We start from the raw sequence: 20,991 nt of genomic DNA on the forward strand, positions 1-20,991 counted from the left end.
CAGGGAGTGCAGTGAAGGATGGCTCAAGTGCTTGGGCCCTGCACCCCATGGGAGACCAGGATAAGCACCTGGCTCCTGCCATCGGATCAGCGCGGTGCGCTGGCCGCAGCGCGCCAACCGCGGCGGCCATTGGAGGGTGAACCAACGGCAAAGGAAGACCTTTCTCTCTGTCTCTCTCTCTCACTGTCCACTCTGCCTGTCAAAAAATAAATAAATAAATAAATAAATAAATAAATAAAGAGAGTAACGGAGAAATTAAGGGAAAAAAGGTATAAATACACAGAAAACAAAATGGCAGACATCATAATCAGTAATTAAATATAAATGCACTTGCAAGGATTGGAGTACCTGCCTGCTGTATAGGCCTCATCTTGGGCCATGAAGGGGGCAGTCTAGGTCCTTGAGAACAAAGAAAGTAAGCTCTCCTGGAATTTATGACCTTCTGCTCCCCATCAGCTCCCCTGGAATTTATGGCCCAATGCTTCCTGCCAGTGCCTCCCCGTGCCATCCCCTTTGTGTGGCCTTCCTGCCACATAACATATATAGCCTATATGTTTAAATGAACCAACGAACATGTTAGGTCCCAATACCTTGCCATATAGAGAGTAAGAAGGTAACCTACATAGGAGATGACCTGCACCCTTGCAAGTGTGAGGCTATAAAAACCTCTCTTATGCAAACGAAGGGGCCTTTTGCCTGTGAGTGGCTAAAGGGCTGTGTGCGGGTAGGGGGTCCCAGCCAGCTGGTAAAAAATAAACCTCTGCTTTTGCATCTGCAACTGTGCCTAGTGCATTGATTGGGAAATTCGGACTCAACAGCACCAAACTCTCCATTCAAAAGGCAGAGATAACAGAGTGTATTAAAACAGCATGAATCAAATATATTCTGTCTATAACTGTCACTTTAAGTCCAAAAAACACAAAAAATTGAAAGTGAAAGGATGGAAAATGATAATCCATGCAAATAGCAACCAAGAGAGACCAAGGGGGGGCTACATCAGTATTACATAAAACCAACTTGAGGCCGGCTCCACGGCTCACTAGGGTAATCCTCTGCCTGCGGGCGCTGGCACCCGGGGTTCTAGTCCCAGTTGGGGCACCAGATTCTGTCCCGGTTGCTCCTTTTCCAGTCCAGCTCTCTGCTGTGGCCCGGTAAGGCAGTGGTGAAGGCCCAGGTGCTTGGGCCCTGCACCTACATGGGAGACCAGGAGGAAGCACCTGGCTCCTGGCTTTGGAACGGCGCGGTGCACAGGGTCGGTGCACCGGCCGCAGCACGCAGGCCGTAGCGGCCATTTGGGGGGTAAACTAATGAAAGGAAGACCTTTCTCTCTGTCTCTCTCTCTCTCACTGTCTAACTCTGCCTGTCAAAAAAAAAAAAAAAAAAAAAAAAAAACTTGAAAAAAACCACTGTCATGGTTGAGTAGTACATCAGTATTACATAAAATCAACTTGAGAATAACCACTGTTATGTGAGACAAGAAAGGGCAAATTGTAATTAAAAGGGGGGGGAGGGCACTAGAGCGGGCATTGTGGTATAGGGAGTAAAGCCAATGCCTACAGTGCTGGCATTCCATACTTAGCTCTCTGCTATGGCCTGGGAAAGTCCTTGGGCCCTTGTACCTGTGTGGGAGAACCAGAGGAAGCTCCTGGTTCCTGGCTTTGGATCGTCCTAGTTCCAGCTGTTGTGGCCATCTGGGGAGTGTACTAGAGGATTGAAGACTGCTCTCTCTTTCTCTCTGCCTCTGCTTCTCTGTAACTCTGCCTTTCAAATAAATAAATAAATGTCTTTTAAAAAATGGCATTATGTTGCAGTGGCTTAAGCTTCTGCCTGCAACATCCACATCCCAGATCAGAGAGCCAGTTTGAGTTCCAGATTAGCTTGCTGCTAATGTGCCTATGAAGGCAGTGATGGCAGGCCCAAGGACTTGGGCCCTTTTCACCCACGTAGAAGACCAAGATGGAGTTCCTGGCTCCTGGCTTCTGCATGGCCCTGCCCCGGTCATTTCAGCTAGTTGAGGAGTGAACTAGCAGATGGAAGAGATTCATTCTCATTCTCTCTCCCCTTCCCCTGTAGGTGCCTTTCAAATAAGTAAATAAATAAATCTTTTTTTAAAAAAGGGTCAATGTATCAAGAAGATATAATAATCTTAAAATAAACACAAATCTATTAACATAGGCTTGGAATATATTAAACAAAAACTGATAGAATTGAAGGAAAAACCTGACAATTCCACAATACACAGGGACTTCAATATCCTACTTTCAATAGAATCAGACAGAAAGTTAATAAGGAAATAGAGGGGGTTGAACACCCTACAAGCTGTCTAAATTTTACAGACATATGAAGAACACAACATATAATACCAACAAAGACTACTTTTTCTCAGGTGTACATGGAACATTCTCTAGCACAGACTACATGTATGCCACAAAACACAATATATCCTAAAACTCTGAAATCATACAAAATACATTCTTTGATCACAGTGGAATGAAACTAGAAATCGATGACAGGAAAACTGGGAAATTCGCAAATAAGGAGAGGTTAAACAACACATTACAGTGAGTCAAAGAAAAATTAGAAATAAATTACAAAGCAAATAAGGAAATGATTCCAAAACCAAGAAAATACAACATATCAAAATCTAGGAGATAGAGTGTTCACAGAAAAATTTATAGATGTAAATATCTCAAGAGATAAAAAGACACCAAAATCAATAACCTTACACATGAAGGCAAGCTAAATCTAAGGCTAGCACCAAAAAAAGAGAAAATAATGAAGACTACAGCAGAGACAGATAACACAGATAGTAGAGTTTATCAACAAAACAAATAATAAAAGTTGCTTCTTTGAAAAACATGAAATTAAAAACTTTTAACTAAACTGATGAAAAAAATGAGATATAAGATTTAAGTTAATAAAACAGAAAGAAGTGGGAGAATTACTACCAAACTTAAGAGAACACTAGGGGCCAGCGTTGTTGCACAGCAGGTTAAAATCCTGCCCTACAGCACTGGCATCCCATATGGGTGCCAGTTTGAGTCCTCTGCTATGGTCTGAGAAAGCAGCGGAGGATGTCCCAAATGCTTGGGCCCATGCACACATGTGGAAGACCTGGAGGAAGCTCCTGGCTCCTGATCGATTCAGTTCTGCCTATTGCGGCCATTTGGGGAATGAACCAGGAGATGAAAGACCTCTCTGTCTCTACCTCTCTCTGTATCTCTGCCTTTCAAATAAATAAAATAAAACTTTAAAAAATTAAGAGAATATTAATAAACAAACAACAAAAATAAGGGAACTTAGATGAAATAGACAAATTCCTGAAATGCAGAAGCCACCAAAACTGACTCAAGAAGAATTTAAAAAATCTGAACACATTAACAAGTAAGGTGATTGACTCAATAACTGAAAGCCTCCCAACAAAGAAAAGCGCAGGACTAGATGAATTCAGTTAGTTATTAATTATTTAAAAATGAACACAAATCATTCTCAAATTCTCCTACAAATACAAGACAATAACACAGCTAACCCTTCTGAGGTCAGCATACCCTATTAAAACCAATATCCTTTATAAAAATAGTAAAAACCTCACCAAAACACTAGTAAAAACACAAGTAAAAAATTACGAGGATTATACATCACCACCAAGTGGGATCTATACTAGGCATACATAAGTGGCTCAATACCTCAAAATCAATGACTGTAATATACCACATTGGGAGAACATAAGAAAAAAAAAGGTAATCTATTGATGCAGAAAAATGTTTTTAAAAATTCAATATGTTTTCATGATAAAAACATTTAACAACTAAATACAAAGCAATTTCTTTGTGTGACACATTGCTTTTCCAAAAGGGGTCCTCTTAAGATCAGGAACAAGACAAGGATAACATCTTTGTCATTTCAATTAAACACTGTACTGAAACTAGGCAAGAAAAATAAAGGCATCCAAATTTGAAAGGAAGAAAAAAAATGACCTCTATTTGGAGATGACATGATTTTATAAATAGGATACAAATGAACCCACACAAAATTACTAAAGCTAATAAATACAGAAAAGTTGCAGGATAGAAGAGAAATACAGAAAAATGAGCTGTATTTCCAAACCGTAGCAGTAAACATTCCAACAAGCAAATTTTTGAAAGAAATTCCATTTACTGTATCACAAAAAAAGTACTTAGGAATCAATGTATCCAAGTAGCTACAATACTTCTACAAAGAATACCATAAAACACAGCTGAAAGGAATTAAAAAATAAATGGAAGAACACCTTGTATTAATAGATGAGAAGACGGCCGGCGCCGTGGCTCAATAGGCTAATCCTCCACCTGCGGCACTGGCACACCAGGTTCTAGTCCCGGTTGGGGCTCCGGATTCTGTCCCAGTAGCCCCTCTTCCAGTCCAGGTCTCTGCTGCGGCCAGGGAGTGCAGTGGAGGATGGCCCAAGTGCTTAGGCCCTGCACCCCATGGGAGACCAGGAGAAGCACCTGGCTCCTGCCTTCGGATCAGCGTGGTGCGCCGGCCGCAGGGTGAACCAACGGCAAAAGGAAGACCTTTCTCTCTGTCTCTCTCTCTCACTGTCCACTCTGCCTGTCAAAAAAAAAAAAAAAAGAGAGAGAAGACTTCATATTATTACAGCAGCAATAACACACAAAGCCTTCTACAGACTCTATGTAATCCCTAACAAAATCTCAACAACCTCTTGTACACAAATGCAAAATGTTATCCTAAAATTTATAAATTCGAAGTTTGTTTGTTTGTTCGTTTTTTTGACAGGCAGAGTAGACAGGGAGAAAGGTCTTCCTTTGCCGTTGGTTCACTCTCCAATGGCTGCTGCGCTGCGGCTGGCGCACCGCGCTGATCCGAAGCCAGAAGCCAGGTGCTTCTCCTGGTCTCCCATGGGGTGCAGGGCCCAAGCACTTGGGCCATCCTCCACTGCACTCCTGGGCCACAGCAGAGAGCTGGCCTGGAAGAGGGACAACCGGGACAGAATCTGGCGCCCCGACTGGGACTAGAACCCGGTGTGCCAGCGCCACAGGCAGAGGAATTAGCCTATTGAGCCGCAGCGCTGGCTCGAAGAGTCTTAAATGCCCAATCAATCTTGAAAAGTAAAGACAAAACTGGATAACTCACATTCCAGTTTTAAATTTACTATAAAGTTTACTACAAATTTAATCTAAGCAATATGGTACTGGCATAACAAAAGACCTATTCATTGAAATAGAATTCACAGTCTAGAGTTAAATCCAAAGATCTATGGCCTATTGATTGTTGAAAAACATGCTAAGAGTATTCACAAAAAAAAACAAATGGAGTCACATACAAAAGAATACAAGATATAGATATATAAATTACAATGGATCAAGACCTTAATGTAACAGTAAATATTTTAAAAAAACACACAAAGGCCAGCATTATGGCACAGCAGGTTAAGCCACTGCCTACAAGTCTGGAATCTCATATGGGCACCAGACTCCAGTCTGGCTCCATGCTAAGGCACCTGGGAAGGCAGCAGAACATGGTCCAAGTACTTGGGCCCCTAACACCCCTGGTAGAAACTTGGGAAGCTCCTGGCTCATTGTTTTGGCCTGGCCCAGCTATGGTTGTTGCAGCCATTTGATAAGTGAGCTAAGGCACAGAAGATCTCTCTCTCTCTCTCTCTCTCTGTGTGTCTCTCCCTTTCTCTCTCCCTAACTCTGCCTTTCAAACAAATAACTAAATCTTAAAACACACACACACACACAAATAAATCTTCACAATCATGGGTTAACCAGTAGTTTCTGTACATGTGACAGAAAATAAGATATACAATCTGAAATAAAATATATAATCTGAGGCCGGCGCCGTGGCTTAACAGGCTAATCCTCCGCCTTGCGGTGCCAGCACACCGGGTTCTAGTCCCAGTTGGGGTGCCGGATTCTATCCCGGTTGCCCCTCTTCCAGGCCAGCTCTTTGCTATGGCCCGGGAAGGCAGTGGAGGATGGACCAAGTCCTTGGGCCCTGCACCCGCATGGGAGACCAGAAGAAGCACCTGGCTCCTGGCTTCAGATCAGCGAGATGCACCAGCCGCAGCGGCCATTGGAGGGTGAACCAACGGCAAAAAGGAAGACCTTTCTCTCTCTCTCTTTCACTATCCACTCTGCCTGTCAAAAAAAAAAAAAAAAAAAAAAGATATATAATCTGAATCTTGTGATAATTTAAAACATCAGTTCTGAAGGACACCATGAAGAAAGTAAAAAGAAAATCTGTGGAGCCAGCGCTGTGGTGCAGAGGGTTGAGGCCCTCGCCTGAGGCGCCAACATCCCATATGGGCAAGGGTTCTGGTCCCGGCTGCTCCACTTCCAATTCGGCTCTCTGCTGTGGCCTGGGAAAGCAGAAGATGATCCAAGACCTTGGGCCCCTGCACCCATGTGGGAGACTCAGAAGAAGCTCCTGGCTCCTGGCTTCAGATCAGCGCAGCTCGGGCCGTTGCTGCCAACTGGGGAGTGAACCAGCGATGGAAGACCTCTCTCTCTCTCTCTCTCTCTCTCTCTCTCTTTCTGCAACTCTGCTTTTCAAATAAACAAATCTTGAAAAAAATAAATTAATAAAAAAATTCTGAGGAAAATTCAATTTACATTTCCAGTCAAGATGCCTGTTCCCAGGCAAGGTATCAATCAATTATGAAAATACTTTGAAGAACTGTGTCCCAACAAATTTAGATAACTAAAATAAAATGGACAACATCTAAAAAGACACAAATTTCAAAATCAATTTAATTTGAAATTTTAAAAAAAAATCTGTGACAAAGATATTAAATCAGTGCTTAAAAACTTCCACAAAGAAAAGCTGTAGCTCAGACGGCTCCAGTAGTGACTTCTAAAAAACATTTTAAGAAGCACTAGGCCGGCGCCGTGGCTCACTTGGCTAATCATCCGCCTTGCGGCGCCGGCACACTGGGTTCTAGTCCCGGTCGGGGCGCTGGATTCTGTCCCGGTTGCCCCTCTTCCAGGCCAGCTCTCTGCTGTGCCCGGGAGTACAGTGGAGGATGGCCCAAGTGCTTGGCCCCTGCACCTGCATGGGAGACCAGGAGAAGCACCTGGCTCCTGCCTTCAGATCAGTGTGGTGCGCTGGCCACAGCACGCCAGCTGCAGCGGCCAATGGAGGGTGAACCAATGGCAAAGGAAGACCTTTCTCTCTGTCTCTCTCTCTCTCACTGTCCACTCTGCCTGTCAAAAAAAAAAAAAAAAAAAAAAAAAGAAGCACTAAAGGGGTAGAAATTGTGGCACAGTGGGTTAAACCTCTACATGGACATCCTCATCCCATATGGGAATGCCAGTCCAAGTCCCACCTCCTCTGCTTCTAATCCAGCTTCCTGCTAATATACCAAGGGAGAAAACAGATGATGATTCAAGTGCTTATGCTCCTGCTACCCACTTGGGACATCCAGATGGAGTTCTTGGCTCCTAGTTTCTATCTGGGCCAGCACTGGCTGTTGTGGGGACGGGGAGAATAGAGAGCTCTCTCTTCTCTTGACCTTTCAACTAAATGAAAATAAAAAAGCATTAATATCAATCCTTCCCAACTCATCCAGAAAACAGAAGAAATACTTTCCAATTCACATAACCAAATTATTCTGATAACTAAACAAAACCATCATAAGAAAACACAGACCAGTATCATCTATAAATATGCAAAAAAATGCCAGTAGACTGAATACAGTAATATATACAAAGGGTTATATACCATGACCAATAGGAATTTTTCCCAGGAACTTAAGAATGATATTAAAATGCACAATTTAATTAATGTAATATGTCACATTAATACAAGACAAAATCATACCACTATCCCTATAGATGCAGGAAAATAATTGGCAAAAGTCAAAAACTTTCCATAATAAAAACTTTCAAAACACTAGCAATAGAAGGGTATTTTCTCAATTCCATAAAAAAACACATGCATCTAAAGAACTCATAACTTAAATCTTATGGAATAATGAAACACTAAATGCTTTATCCCTGAAACAAGAAACAAGAAAGGGATGTCAATTCCTGCCACCTGTTCTCAATGCTGTACTGGCTTAAGCCACAGCAAGTATTCAAGGAGATGAAACAACAGACATATAGATTAGAAAGGAAGAAGAGAGGGCCAGCACTGTGGCATAATGAGATTAATAGTACCTAATCACAGGATTAAAGGACTAAATGAGTTGATACATATAAAGCCCTTAGCACAGAAAAGTGTGAAATAAATTACTGTATAATGAAAAAGAAGCAAAATAATATTTAAGCACAGGTATAACAATATGAGAGTGGTGTCTACAGCAACATCATCTCTGAAGATGAAATGTCAGCATCGTAGCTGATACCACACATAAATATTTCAAGCATGAAGTACTTCGAGCCTGATCTAGGATAACAGAACTGAAAAAGAAATTCCTGGATCAAAACTTTTATGGTAGCCAGCTTCCCAAATGGCGCCGATCATGCCTACCACTTGCCGTTCATACTTTCTATGGTCACCCTCATGTTGTCCCAGGTTGGTCTATATGATAAAGGGAAAGAAGAGATGGTTTTTAACTTTCAAGTTAGGTTAATAAAGACACCAGGGCCTCTGCCTAAGATTGTAACCGATCTTGCACTTTGGGAAGGCAGTTACTGTGTTGTAAACTGCACTTTGGAAATGGCAAGGAACTGAGACTTCCCAACAGCCACACCAGTGCATCCTCCACTTCTAAGGTCCAATGACCCTTTATTTCATGGCAACTTTCTGGGAGGGCTTGATCTAAACTACACAATTGAACCATCACGAGATGTATGACTCTCAGAAACTGTATGAAATAATAAATATTTGTTCTGAGCTTCTTCAATTTTGAAACAATCCATTACAAGACAATACATTAGTGAGAAGAAAAACTGAGTCTTCAAAAATGATAGAGTGAATGTCAAGTCAAAAATACTAAGTTAGAATGGCAGGGAGCTATTAGGGTCTGGTGGACTCAGGGTGAGAGAATGATTTCATGATACATCGAATTTAATTGAGCTCCAGGGAAAGGTCAAATACAACTCTGAAGTCATTTTTAAAACAGTCACAGTTAACGTCAAGGTATAAGATTCCCCAAGGCAAACTTATAAAATGAGAAAAAACACAAAGGACAAAAGCAGAGCATGGCAGGGAGACAGTAAACAGAAGTGACCAAGCAGTGGTGAGACAGACAGAAGCAGAACAACATCAGACATGCTCAGGGGGCAAATACGTCAGGTGCTCCAGGGACCAGGTAAATAACCCATAGTGGATGAGGCAACTTCACATAGTTTCTTGATTTTTTCCCAACATTTTAGGGTTTCTGAAATCTGGATGTGTTGTCAAATCAACAGCTGTGTTTAAAATGGGTTTCCTTTCGTCCCTAAAATCAGTGAAAAAATTGACAGCATGCTCTGATAATCAATGGTATTGGAGAAGGAAGATTGGCACACACAAGGAAACTAAATCAGTAAGTGTGGGCTATGGAGGGGGCAGTTTGAGTTAAACAGCTGTCAGGAGGAAAGCACTATGATAGCATTTTAGATCTTTTTGTATGAGCCAAACATGTAAGCAAAGAGCTTAGAAGGGACTTTTAAGAAGACAAAGGACACACACCAAGACAAGTACAATTAACAATAAAAAGCATGTCTTCACTTGGAGGCGGCAGCATTTAAGCCTCATTCACCCAACAGCACCCACACACTGCGAGAGGCTCTGGTACAGGGACCAGGAGCCACTAGCTCCAAGTACCTCTCCCACCGTAGCCGGTAGAGAACGATCTAGAGAAAGCTTGGGGTGCAATGGAAAGTGTGGCAACAGACACATCTGGGAAAAACGGGCAGCGCCAATGAAAACCTGCTGCTCTCAGCTCCTGAGACGACAGAGGTCAAAAGACACAACTCAAAAAGAGCCACCACCAGCGAGTAGGGATCTGTCTCACAGACTCCTCACGGACTCGACTCTCAGGAGCCCACTATGCCCGGAAAGGGCTCGCGCGTGCCCGGGCAGGACCCTGACCCCAGGTGGACCCAACCGTAGCTGCCTCTCCCCGGCTCCCTCAACGGCCGGAGGTGCCCCCCAGCCACAGCACCACAACTCCCACTCCCTCAGTCCCGTCCCGCGCAGGCCACGCGCGACCGCCCGCCGAGAAGGGGCACAGCAGGGCAGAGCTGCGTACCCTATGGCGCGGAAAGAGCCTTGGCCTTGGCTCAAGCCACAAAGCATACCTTGAGTCCATAAGCACGGACGCCACGGGGCATCTCCCCACGAGTCACTGCTTCTAGGGCTCGTCGCCGCCTCCGGAAGGCGCGCGTCGCCATTTCCACCTTGGCGCGCCGCACTGCGCGAAGCGATTGGATAACGATCGGGCGTGGGGCGGAGCTTCTCCGCGCCTGGTCACCGCCCAAGCGCGCCTGCGCGACCTGAGCTGGCTTCTGGGCGCCTTGGGGGCAGGAGGAGTCTAGTGGTGTGTTGAGCTGCGGGGTTGCTGTTTATTAAATTCTCTTGTCTGTTGTCAGACAGGAGCTGACTTTACATACGATTAAAATGAAAGCCAGAAGAAGGCTGCGAATGCAATAATCAGTAGTTAAGTCGCAGTTGCTGATAAACTGGAGCAAAGACTGTTACTTCTGCATCCGTTGGGAATGAGGGCAGAGTGGTGACATTTACCTGTTGCATGCTGACATGCTCAAGAGACATCCAAATCACCAGAAGGGTTTGGGATTCTGCAGGTCTGAGCCGCGCCCAGAGAGCTTGGAATTCTAACCAGTTCCCCTACCTGACCAGGGATCACTCCAAAAACTGGAGGCGGCCGACCTTGCTTAGCCCCTCAAGTGAATATGCTGGGGCCTCAGCCTTTGAGAAGTAGACTTCAAACCAAACACAATGAAAAAAGCCGGGACTGAGCAGATGGTGGATTAGCTGGCAAAGACTAATTGGGTAGGAAGATTCAGTAAAAAAGTGTCTACCGGATGAAAGAAAAGGAAAAAAGCTAAAGCAATAAGCAAGTTGGAAACAGTTTCAGCCTGGGGAGGAGGAAAGAATTCGCAAGGAGTGGTGCTCTCAGAGTCATGCAGAAATGTAAATTAGACTTTGGCTTCAAAAGCACTCTTTGTATCTCTGTAAGAATACATTGTTGGTGAGGGACACACATGTGGTCATTCCCTCCTCCCTAGTCGCTATTCTTCCACCTTCTCCTGTTGGAGTTCCAATGCCTAAAACCACAAATGACTTTTGGTATATGCTAGAGGCCTAACCTGCAATAACTGAAACCATGAAGTTTAAAAGGGGTGGGGGGAGGGGGCGGGGACGGGGAGGAAGCTTAGCCTAAGAAAGATAGTATTGCTGCCAACATTTGGAAATATAGTTTCAGATTTAGACTATTGGGCTTCTGACTGGGAATCAGCAAGAAGAGAGATTTGCCACTGCTGGGTCAGCCAGTCTTAGCAGCTTACTGACCAGCTCACCATTTGTGTCTTGTTTCTCAATTTCTTTTTTTTTTTTTTTTTTAATTTTTGACAGGCAGAGTGGACAGTGAGAGAGAGAGAGACAGAGAGAAAGGTCCTCCTTTTGCCATTGGTTCACCCTCCAATGGCCGCCGCGGTAGGCGCCTTGCGGCCGGTGCACCGCGCCTATCCGATGGCAGGAGCCAGGGGCTTATCCTGATCTCCCATGGGGTGCAGGGCCCAAGGACTTGGGCCATCCTCCACTACACTCCCTGGCCACAGCAGAGAGCTGGCCTGGAAGAGGGGCAACCGGGACAGGATCGGTGCCCTGACCGGGACTAGAACCCGGTGTGCCGGCGCCGCAAGGCGGAGGATTAGCCCAGTGAGCCACGGCGCCGGCCTTGTTTCTCAATTTCATATCAGCAGCCACATCTGTCTGTGCAGCTCCCATTCTAACCCCAGTACACTGTTCTCTCCATTTGGATATGTTCTTCTGCCTAAAGGTTTCTTTTCCCAAACTTGGGTCTATTCAGATCTCTCTCTCCATCTCTCTCTCTCTCTCTCTCTCTTCCCCACCCCTCCCTCTTTGCCCCGGTAATGACACTGATGTCTTCTAGGAAGTTCATGCAGAAACCTGGGAATTTTGTCAACACTTTGTGTCTCCTACCAAAGTCCTGTCTGTCCCATATCCCACATGTAAATCTCTCTTCTGGTCACCCTGTGTCCACTGCCATCAGTGTTTTCCAGGCTCAGACATCTAGTAGGTTCCCAGCGCATGTCTCTTAATCCTCTCTTTCAGCTGGTCCATCTCACACATATAATCCATTGTCCACATGGACCTTCCAGTGGTGTTGATGCTCTCTGTACTGTCCTTCCTTCTCATTGTCTTTCCCTGGAGCCTCAGGGTCTAAGCATTTGTACTTCTATTTGCCTTAAAGGCCCTAGCCTCCCATTAATATGCCAATTCCTGTGCACCTATCAAGCCTGAATCCAATAACGTTAGTTTCTTTCAACTTCTAAGCCTTAAACTCCATGCTCTTCACTTTCTCGGGTACTTCTGATCTTTTGATGATGGTATTATAACTCTAAACTAAATACAATAATTTCTATAATTATCTGTTTACCATTGGTTCCACCTCTGTGCTGTAAGGTGGTACCATGTCTAGCATCTTCACTTTTACATTCCTTGCACTTAGCACAGGGTCATCCATATATGAAGTCTTCAAATTATTTACATATATAAATAATCATTATGAAAAGGAAATAGCTGGCCAAGGTTGCATAGCTAATATGTTCTCAGGATTCGAACCCACATCTGAAAGACCATGCTTTCTCTACTATGCCATCACTACTAAAGTGACAAGGAATTATTTATTAATAACCAGACTCAGCAAAAAAAAAAAGGAATTGTCTCTAAGGAAGATGAGTCTGTGCAGGAATGCATTCTTGCATCCTCTCCAGTTTCATAGCCTCCTCAACAAACACGCAATGCCAAACACCAAAACGAGTAAGGAAATTCTTATTTTAACATGTTCCTCATCAAGCTTTTTGGCTCACTTGTTTTCTGCAGATGTCTGTGGACTTCACTCTGCTTGATCAACAGGACACCATGACTGGGTAGGACAAGCCTTGAGAGGGCCTCTGCCTCATCTCCAGGACAATTCTGTTTTCAACAAAGGGTCAGAATGTATTTAAAGAAAGGTCCCATGTGGAAGAAATGTTGGACATCTACTAGTTTATATTCTTTTTAAGTCTAGTAGCAAACAATGCTCTGAACTACAAACTGATATTTAAATGTGTGTGTAGGGGGTGGGGTGGAACTGCCAAGGTGCAACATTAGAATGAAACATGGACTGAGAAGGCATTTAGCCCAATTACTAAGTAGCTAAAATATAAAGTTAGGATGCCCATACCACAGTTCCTGCATTCAATACCTGGCTCCAGCTCCTGATTTTAGCTTCTTGCTAATGCAGACCCCAAGAGGTAGTGGTGATAACTCAAATAATTAGTTCCCTGCTATCCATATGGAGACCTGAGTGGAGTTCCCAGCTTCAATCTGGCCCCAGCCCAAGCCATTTTAGACTGTGGAAAGTGAACCAAGAGATAGAAGCTTTCATCTTTATCTCTCTCTCCCCATCTCTCTTCCTCTCCCAGAAGAATAGAAAAAATGAGCCATTCATTTATTATCTGAGGGTAGGAAATGCAGACAGGCTTCCCAACTGTGATTCACAGTTCATCCATCATAAAAGAAAAGCTTGATTAATGCAACTACATAAACACTCTAATTTGTGCATGATAAATCCAGATAAAGCACAAGTAAAGACAAATAGCAAAATATACTTAAAGTATACTTGGAAGTCATAACATATCAAACCAATCAATCCCTAATGTACAGATTGGTCTTGGAGACTAGGGGGACATGACAAAAAAAAAATGGAAAATGGGCAAAGTACAAGGACAGTTCACAGAAAAAGGAACACAAATGGCTTTTATTCATATGGAAAAGGTGACATCTAACTTATAATAAGGGAAATTCACCAGAATTCAGATACTTAATAGCACATATTGGAGTAAGACACTGACATATATTGTGAATGGGTGTGACAAATGATACAACTCCTATCAAGTGAAACTTGGCAGTGTTATTCAAAATGAGAAGTGTATATGCCATGCAAGGTAAAAATGCCACTTCTGGAAGCCAGCCTCACAGATTTAGCTGCACACATGTTGTCTTCATCTGTTTGTGTTTGTCTGGCAGAATGCCTGAGACTGGATAATCAATTAAGATCAGAAATTTATTTTTCTTTCTCACAGTTTTGGAGGCTGGGAAGTCTAAGATCAGGGCATCAGAATTCATTGTGTGGTGAGGGCCTTCCTAGTGCATCCTCCCATGGCAGAAAGAGAGTAAGCTAGCTGAACACCACGTGAAATCTCTTTTATTAGGACCTTAATCCCATTAATGTGGAAGGAGCTCTCACAGCCTAATTACCTCTTAGAAGCCACACATCTTAATTCTGACATATTGTTAACAACTGGATTTTGGAGATGACACACTCAAACCATAGCACAGATGATATGATATGTGTATTTACTAAAAGCATTGTTTGCAATAGCAAATAAGTAGAACAACCACGTTACATAGAGGGGACTGTTAAATAGCCCCTGGACAGCCTACATAACAATAGGCAAGGGAAACATTGGAAAAATAGGAGTCATAGTGTTTTTGCCATTCTAGTGAAAGAAAAGAGGGAAAATACATATAATGTTTACAAATATATTGTTTGTATCTGTATGAAAAAATGCAAGACAGCTACAGGAATAAATATGTGTAAAAGTGGGTACCTGGCAGAGGAGAAGAACTAAGTGGAATGAGAGTAATAAGACTTCTCCATGTCTACCGTTAAATATCCTTTAAATTTTTGAAACTTCTGTACACATATTTTAAAGAACAGACTAAAATTAAGAAAAAATGTGCTCTCTAGAATAATTATTGCTGTACAATTCTTCTTTAAGAAATATTTATTTATGTGTTTATGAGGCAGAGGGATAGAGACAAAGAGAAAGATACAGAGACAGAGAGAAATTTTTACCATTCACTGGTTAACTCCTTAAATGGCCACAAAAACCAAGGCTGGGCCAGGCTGAAGCCAGAAGCCAGGAACTCCATCAGATCTTCCACATTGGGTGGGTTTGGGGTACTCAAGCACTTGGGCCATCTTCTGCTGCCTTCCCAGGGGCATTACCAGAATGCTTGATTGGAAGCAGAGCATCCCGAACTCAATATGGAATGCTGATGTTGCAAGCTGTGGCTTAATGCAGACGATGAGTGTTGCACAATTCTGTGATTACAGTAAAAACCATTAAATGGTATACTTTTATTTCCCCTAATAAACCTTTAATTTAGTGAGTACAAATTTCACAAGTACAACTTGAGGAATATAGTGATTCTTCCCACCATACCTGCCCTCCCACTCCACCTCCTACTCCGTCTCTTGTTCCAAATCACATTCTCCACTAAGAATAAACTGTTAAGAATAAACAGTTCATTGACAATCAAGATAAGCACTGTTCAAGTCATTGCTTCTCAAAGTGTCCGTTTCACTTCTATAGATTTCTTTTTAGGTGCTCTATTGTTATCTCAGATCAGAGAGAGCATATGGTATTTTTCCCTTTAAGACTGGCTATTTTACTAAGTATGATATTTCTATTTTACTAAGTATGATATTTCCTAGATTCATTCTTTTTGTTGTAAATGCCTGGATTTCATTTTTTTAACCACTGTGTAGTATTCCATAGTGTACATATCTTTATCCAGTCTTCTCTTGACGGCATTTAGATTGACTCCATATCTTAACTATTGAGCTGTAATAAACACGGGGGTGCAAATAACTCTTTTATTTGCTGATTTCATTTGAGTAAATTCCCAATAGTGGGATGGCTGGGTCATAGGATAACTCTATATTCAGATATCTATGGTAAATCCAAACTGATTTCTATAGTGATTTTACCAGTTTACATTCCTACCAACAGTGGATTAGGGTACCTTTTTCCCCACATCCTTGCTAGGATTTGTTGCTTGTTGAGTTCTGTATGAAAACCATTCTAACTGGGGTGAGGTGGAACATCATTGTGATTTTGATTTGCATTTATCTGACAGCTAGTGATCCTGAGCATTTTTTCATGTGTCTGTTGGCCATTTGGATTTCCTCTTTTGAAAAATGTCTGTTTAAGTCCTTTGACCATTTCTTCACTGGATTGTTTCTTCTGTTGTTGTGGAGATTTTAAATCTCCTTATATATTCTGGTTATCAGTTGTGTTGCTTGCAAATAATTTCTGCCATTCTTTTGGTTGCCTCTTCACTTTCCTGTTTCTTTTACAGTACAGAGGCTTCTCAATTTGATATAATCCCATTTGTTAATTTTTGCTTTGATTGCCTGTGTCTCTGGGGTCATTTACAAGAACTCTTTACCTGTACCAATGACTTGCAGGATTTCCCCAATGTTCTCTAATAATTTGATGATACCAGGTCATAGATTCAGATCTTTAATCCATTTTGAGTGGCTTCTTGTGTAAGGTATAAGGTAGGTGCCCTGCTTCATACTTCTGCATGTGGATATCCAGTTTTCCCAGCACCATTTGTTGAAGAGATTATTCTTGATCCAGGGATCAGTTTTAGCTCCTTTATCAAATATAAGTTGGCTGTAGATGCATGGGCTAACTTTTGTCATTTCTATTCTGTTCCATTGGTCTAATAATCTGTTTTTGTGCCAGTACCAGGTTTTTTTGTTTTTTTGGTTTTTTTTTGTTTGTTTGTTTTTTGGTTATAACTGCCCTGTACTATGTCTTGAAATCTGGTATTGTGATGCTTCTGGCTTTGTTTTTGTTGCATAAGATTGTTTTAGCTATTTGAGATCTCCTGTGCCTCCATCTGAATTTGCGCATCTTTTTTTCTAGATCTGAGAAGACTGTCTTTGTACTATTTTGATTGGTATCACATTGAATCTGTAAATTGATTTCAGAAGAATGGACATTTTGATGATATTGATTCTTCCAATCCATGAACATGGAAGGTTTCTATTTCTTTTCTTTAATGTTTTTTAAGTCTCATGATAGATATCTTTGATATCCTTGGCTATATTTATTCCAAGGTATATGATTTTTTCTTTTTAGCTATTGTGAATGGGATTGGTCTTAGAAGTTCTTTTTCAGGAGAGAGCGGCAAGATGGCGGAATAGGCAGGGAGCACACTATTAGTCCAGGGGGAGAGAAAGTTTAATATAAGTGGAGATACTGCAGGGTCAAGGAAGAGTAGGGGATGAAACAGCAGAGGAAACTCTTCCGGAACCAGTGATTCACAGTGTACCTGCGTGGAGAGCGTGGGAGCCCAAGTTCGGGACACCAGCGGCAGACTCAACACACCAGCGCTGGAACGCGAGGTGAGCCGAACCTCAATAGCCCGAGACACCAGCGGGCAAGCGGAAAGAGGAGGCTAGAGGGAACGAGGCTTGAAACTCCGTGGGGAAAAGTTCACAAGGCTAACTAGAAGAGAGATAGCAAAAAAATAAAAAAAGTGACTGATACAGACACAAGTTTCTCTCTCTCCGCTCACCTCTCAAAGGCGAGCAAGACAGAGCAGGCGCCATTTTGGACATACGTCATAAGCAGGGCGACCTCAGGTCTGCACCAGCCCTGAGCCTAGCAGAAAAACCTGACTCTGGGGGGAGGGGTGAAATAACAGGAGATTAGCATCTAACTTGGCAACCCAGTGGGAGACTGCAGGAGAATTGGAGCCCACACCGAGGGCAGCAGAGATTCCCTGTGTGGTCCTTGGGAAAGAGCTTCTGATCTCTGGCTCCTGTGGGTATATCATTTGCCTGCTAACTACCTCCAATTACGTTCAGCTGTGCAGAATTACTTCCCTTTTAAATCAAAAAAAGAAAGAGAGATTTACCACACCTAACCTGGGAGTGTCATCTTTGACACACCCTCAACCCTGAGGAACCAAACACAGCTCTCAGTCCACACTTATCTCAAGCCTCTAAGGCTCCACTGAAAGCAGACAGTCCACTTAATATAGAGCCATAGTGTAACAAGAAAAAACACCACAGTGAAGAAACCAAATATCTCCAACATGCCAAACAACAAACGCAAAAACCAAGCTAACAAGAACAAGAAAGACACTATGACGCCCCCAAATGAAAAAGACACCCCAATTCAAGATCATGAAGATGATGAGATCGAAGAAATGCAAGAAGCGGATCTCAAAAAATTGATAAGAACATTAAGAAGTTCTCAAAAACAAATTCTTGAACTACAGAAATCCTTCATGGACAAGATAGAAAATCTCTCTCGTGAAAGTGAAATATTAAGGAGGAATCAAAATGAAATGAATCAACTAGTAGAACAAGAAACTGTGATAGTGACTAGAAATCATAATGAAATGAAGAATTCAATAGATCAAATGACAAACACATTAGAGAGCCTTAAAAACAGAATGGGCGAAGCAGAAGAGAGAATATCAGACTTAGAAGACAGAGAACAGGAAAGGAAACAGGCAAACCAAAGAAAAGAAGAAGAAATTAGAAATCTAAAAAATATTGTCGGGAATCTACAGGATACTATTAAAAAACCCAACATTCCGGTTCTAGAAGTTCCTGAAGGCATGGAGAGGGAGAAAGGATTAGAAGGCATTTTCAGTGAGATACTAGCAGAAAATTTCCCAGGTTTGGAGAAGGACAGAGGCATCTTAGTACAGGAAGCTTATAGAACCCCTAATAAACATGACCAAAAGAGATCCTCACCACGACATGTTGTAATCAAACTCACCACAGTGAAACATAAAGAAAAGATCCTAAAAGGTGCAAGAGAGAAACGTCAGATTACTCTTAGAGGATCTCCAATTAGACTCACAGCAGACTTCTCATCAGAAACCCTACAAGCTAGAAGGGAATGGCGAGATATCGCCCAGGTACTAAGAGAGAAAAATTGCCAGCCCAGAATACTATATCCTGCAAAGCTCTCATTTGTGAATAAAGGTGAAATTAAGACTTTTCATAGCAAACAGAAACTGAAAGAATTTTTTTTCCACTCATCCTGCCCTGCAAAAGATGCTTAAAGATGTCTTACACACAGAAACACAGAAACATGGTCACCAATATGAAAGAAGGTAAAGGAAGGAAACCTCACAGCAAAAGATCACAGGAAGCTCAATTTCTCTTTGACATAGAATTAAACTCTGATGCTCTGTTAAAGCAATGTGTTAAAGTAATCTATTATGTTCTCTTGATGTCTGTTAAATTCTAATTGTTCAAAAACAGCTGAATTTTTATTAAGAGCTATGGGTTATTTAAATATGTGCTTATTTTCAAAAATTTGAATAATCACCTTATAACAATGATCAAATTTGGTCTATGTTACGTCATGATTTTAAGAAAACTTATTTCAACCAGATATTTTGGATTTTGAGCCTTCTTGGCATTCTTGACAGGCATTCAAAAAATCAAAGTTTCAAACAATCTGGTCTCCTGGACTTTGGTTTTTCCAGTTTGGGCCCAACTGAAAAAATCGAAGGACCTGTGTCTCTCATCTTATAGAGACACCAACTAATCAGTCTATTTGGAGTATATTAGAAGGACTGTCAAGATGTGATGTGGTACCAGACTTTAAGTTTCTATAATGGAAAATGCTATTAATACAAATGTTTGAGAATTAAAAAGTCTAATGATCTTGTGTTACTAGACATGATAGTTATCTTAATGAGAAAGCCCCAGAGGCCTAAAGGGTTAAATACTTGTAAAATCCTACAGGTGCTTTCAAAAATACTGTGAAGTAAGCAAGTGCCTCTTGTTGGTTGATGAGTTTATAATTTTAAACATGGCGACTTAAAGTCTTTTGTCATCCACAGTTATATATGATGTGCTGCTCATAAAACTAAAGCGTTGTTGGTTCTGTGTTTGGCTGTCCTCCTATAGGTTCCTATGGACTTTTTCCAGCCACTTTTATTGTATTCAGTGCTTTGGGATGGCTCTGTAAACAGACGAAGCCAATCATGTATTAACAGTACCAACTGAGAGAAAGTATGGTTAACTGAGGTTACTAAAAACAAAAAGCAATTCAAATCAATTGGCAATCTACAAAAAGAGTTAAAGATTTTAAAAGCTATTATTAAAATTGCTATATTGGTCTATCATGCTATGTTATATGTGTGTACATATTGTATGTCCACATGGGGAAATTTTATTAAGAGTTTTATTTTAAATGGCTTATAGATAAGATTGTCCATAAATTTAAGCTGCTAAAATCAATCTAAGATACATTTTAATTTGAGTGACCTGAATCTGTGTATCATATATTTTAAACGTGTTGGTAGAAAGAAACTAAAAACATTTTAGATGGTTGTGCTTAAGTTTACTGGCTAAACAAACTACACCATGTTAGATATTTAAGAGGTGTTTTCAAATACATGATTCTTAAAATTTATAGAAGGCATTGGACCTTCTGGTAAATATTTTCTTAAGTTGTTATCTAATGGTTGAAACGGTTTGCTAAGTATTCATGTGATATTGCTATTGTCAGCAAGCGATCTAGGACTTGCTCCCTCATTTCTCTATTCTAAGCCCAACTTGTTCTTTCATTTCTCTATTCTCTTCAAGGTAGGAAACTAATTCTATTATGAAGGAATCTGTAGGATGCACAATTTAATCTTTAGACCTTATAAAAGAGATGGCTAACATTTTTCTGCAATAGCATAGCCAAAATAAGAACTTAAATAATAATCTCATAGCTAGATTCACTTTGCCATCAGCGAAGTATACAGTAAGTAGAAAAAACCTCCCTTTCAGACCAAAGGGAAAGAAAGTTTTAAAGTGAGAATATAATTTTCCTCATGGGCATTGTCTACCTTAGAAAAACTACTACAGAACATGCCTGTGACTATAGACTTGTAGTTCAGGCCACCGAAGATTAGAGATGGGACACGGGCACTCCCTTGACTTGCATCCTCTGGTCTGCTTGAACACAAACCAGGAGGAAAAGAAAACTA

At 41.7% G+C, this 20,991-nt stretch overlaps 1 protein-coding gene across 2 annotated transcripts in view; it reads right to left on the reverse strand.

The window, feature by feature from the left end:
- Window positions 1-10,323, reverse strand: part of SPIDR (scaffold protein involved in DNA repair) — a 455,986-nt gene extending 445,663 nt beyond the window's left edge. Inside the window, exons 1-2 of one of the 2 annotated variants that reach the window (XM_062188521.1) lie at window positions 10,233-10,323; window positions 8,476-8,526 (exon numbers count right to left, since the gene is read on the reverse strand). In XM_062188521.1, the coding sequence (XP_062044505.1) occupies window positions 8,476-8,526; window positions 10,233-10,265 (84 nt within the window). In that variant the 5' untranslated portion in view covers window positions 10,266-10,323. The remainder of the gene's footprint in view (window positions 1-8,475; window positions 8,527-10,232) is intronic. The other variant, XM_062188522.1, reaches the window with a different exon arrangement.
- Between the last annotated feature and the right edge of the window lie 10,668 nt (window positions 10,324-20,991).

The sequence above is a fragment of the Lepus europaeus genome, chromosome 4, assembly GCF_033115175.1.
Source record: "Lepus europaeus isolate LE1 chromosome 4, mLepTim1.pri, whole genome shotgun sequence".
Taxonomy (NCBI): Eukaryota; Metazoa; Chordata; class Mammalia; order Lagomorpha; family Leporidae; genus Lepus; species Lepus europaeus.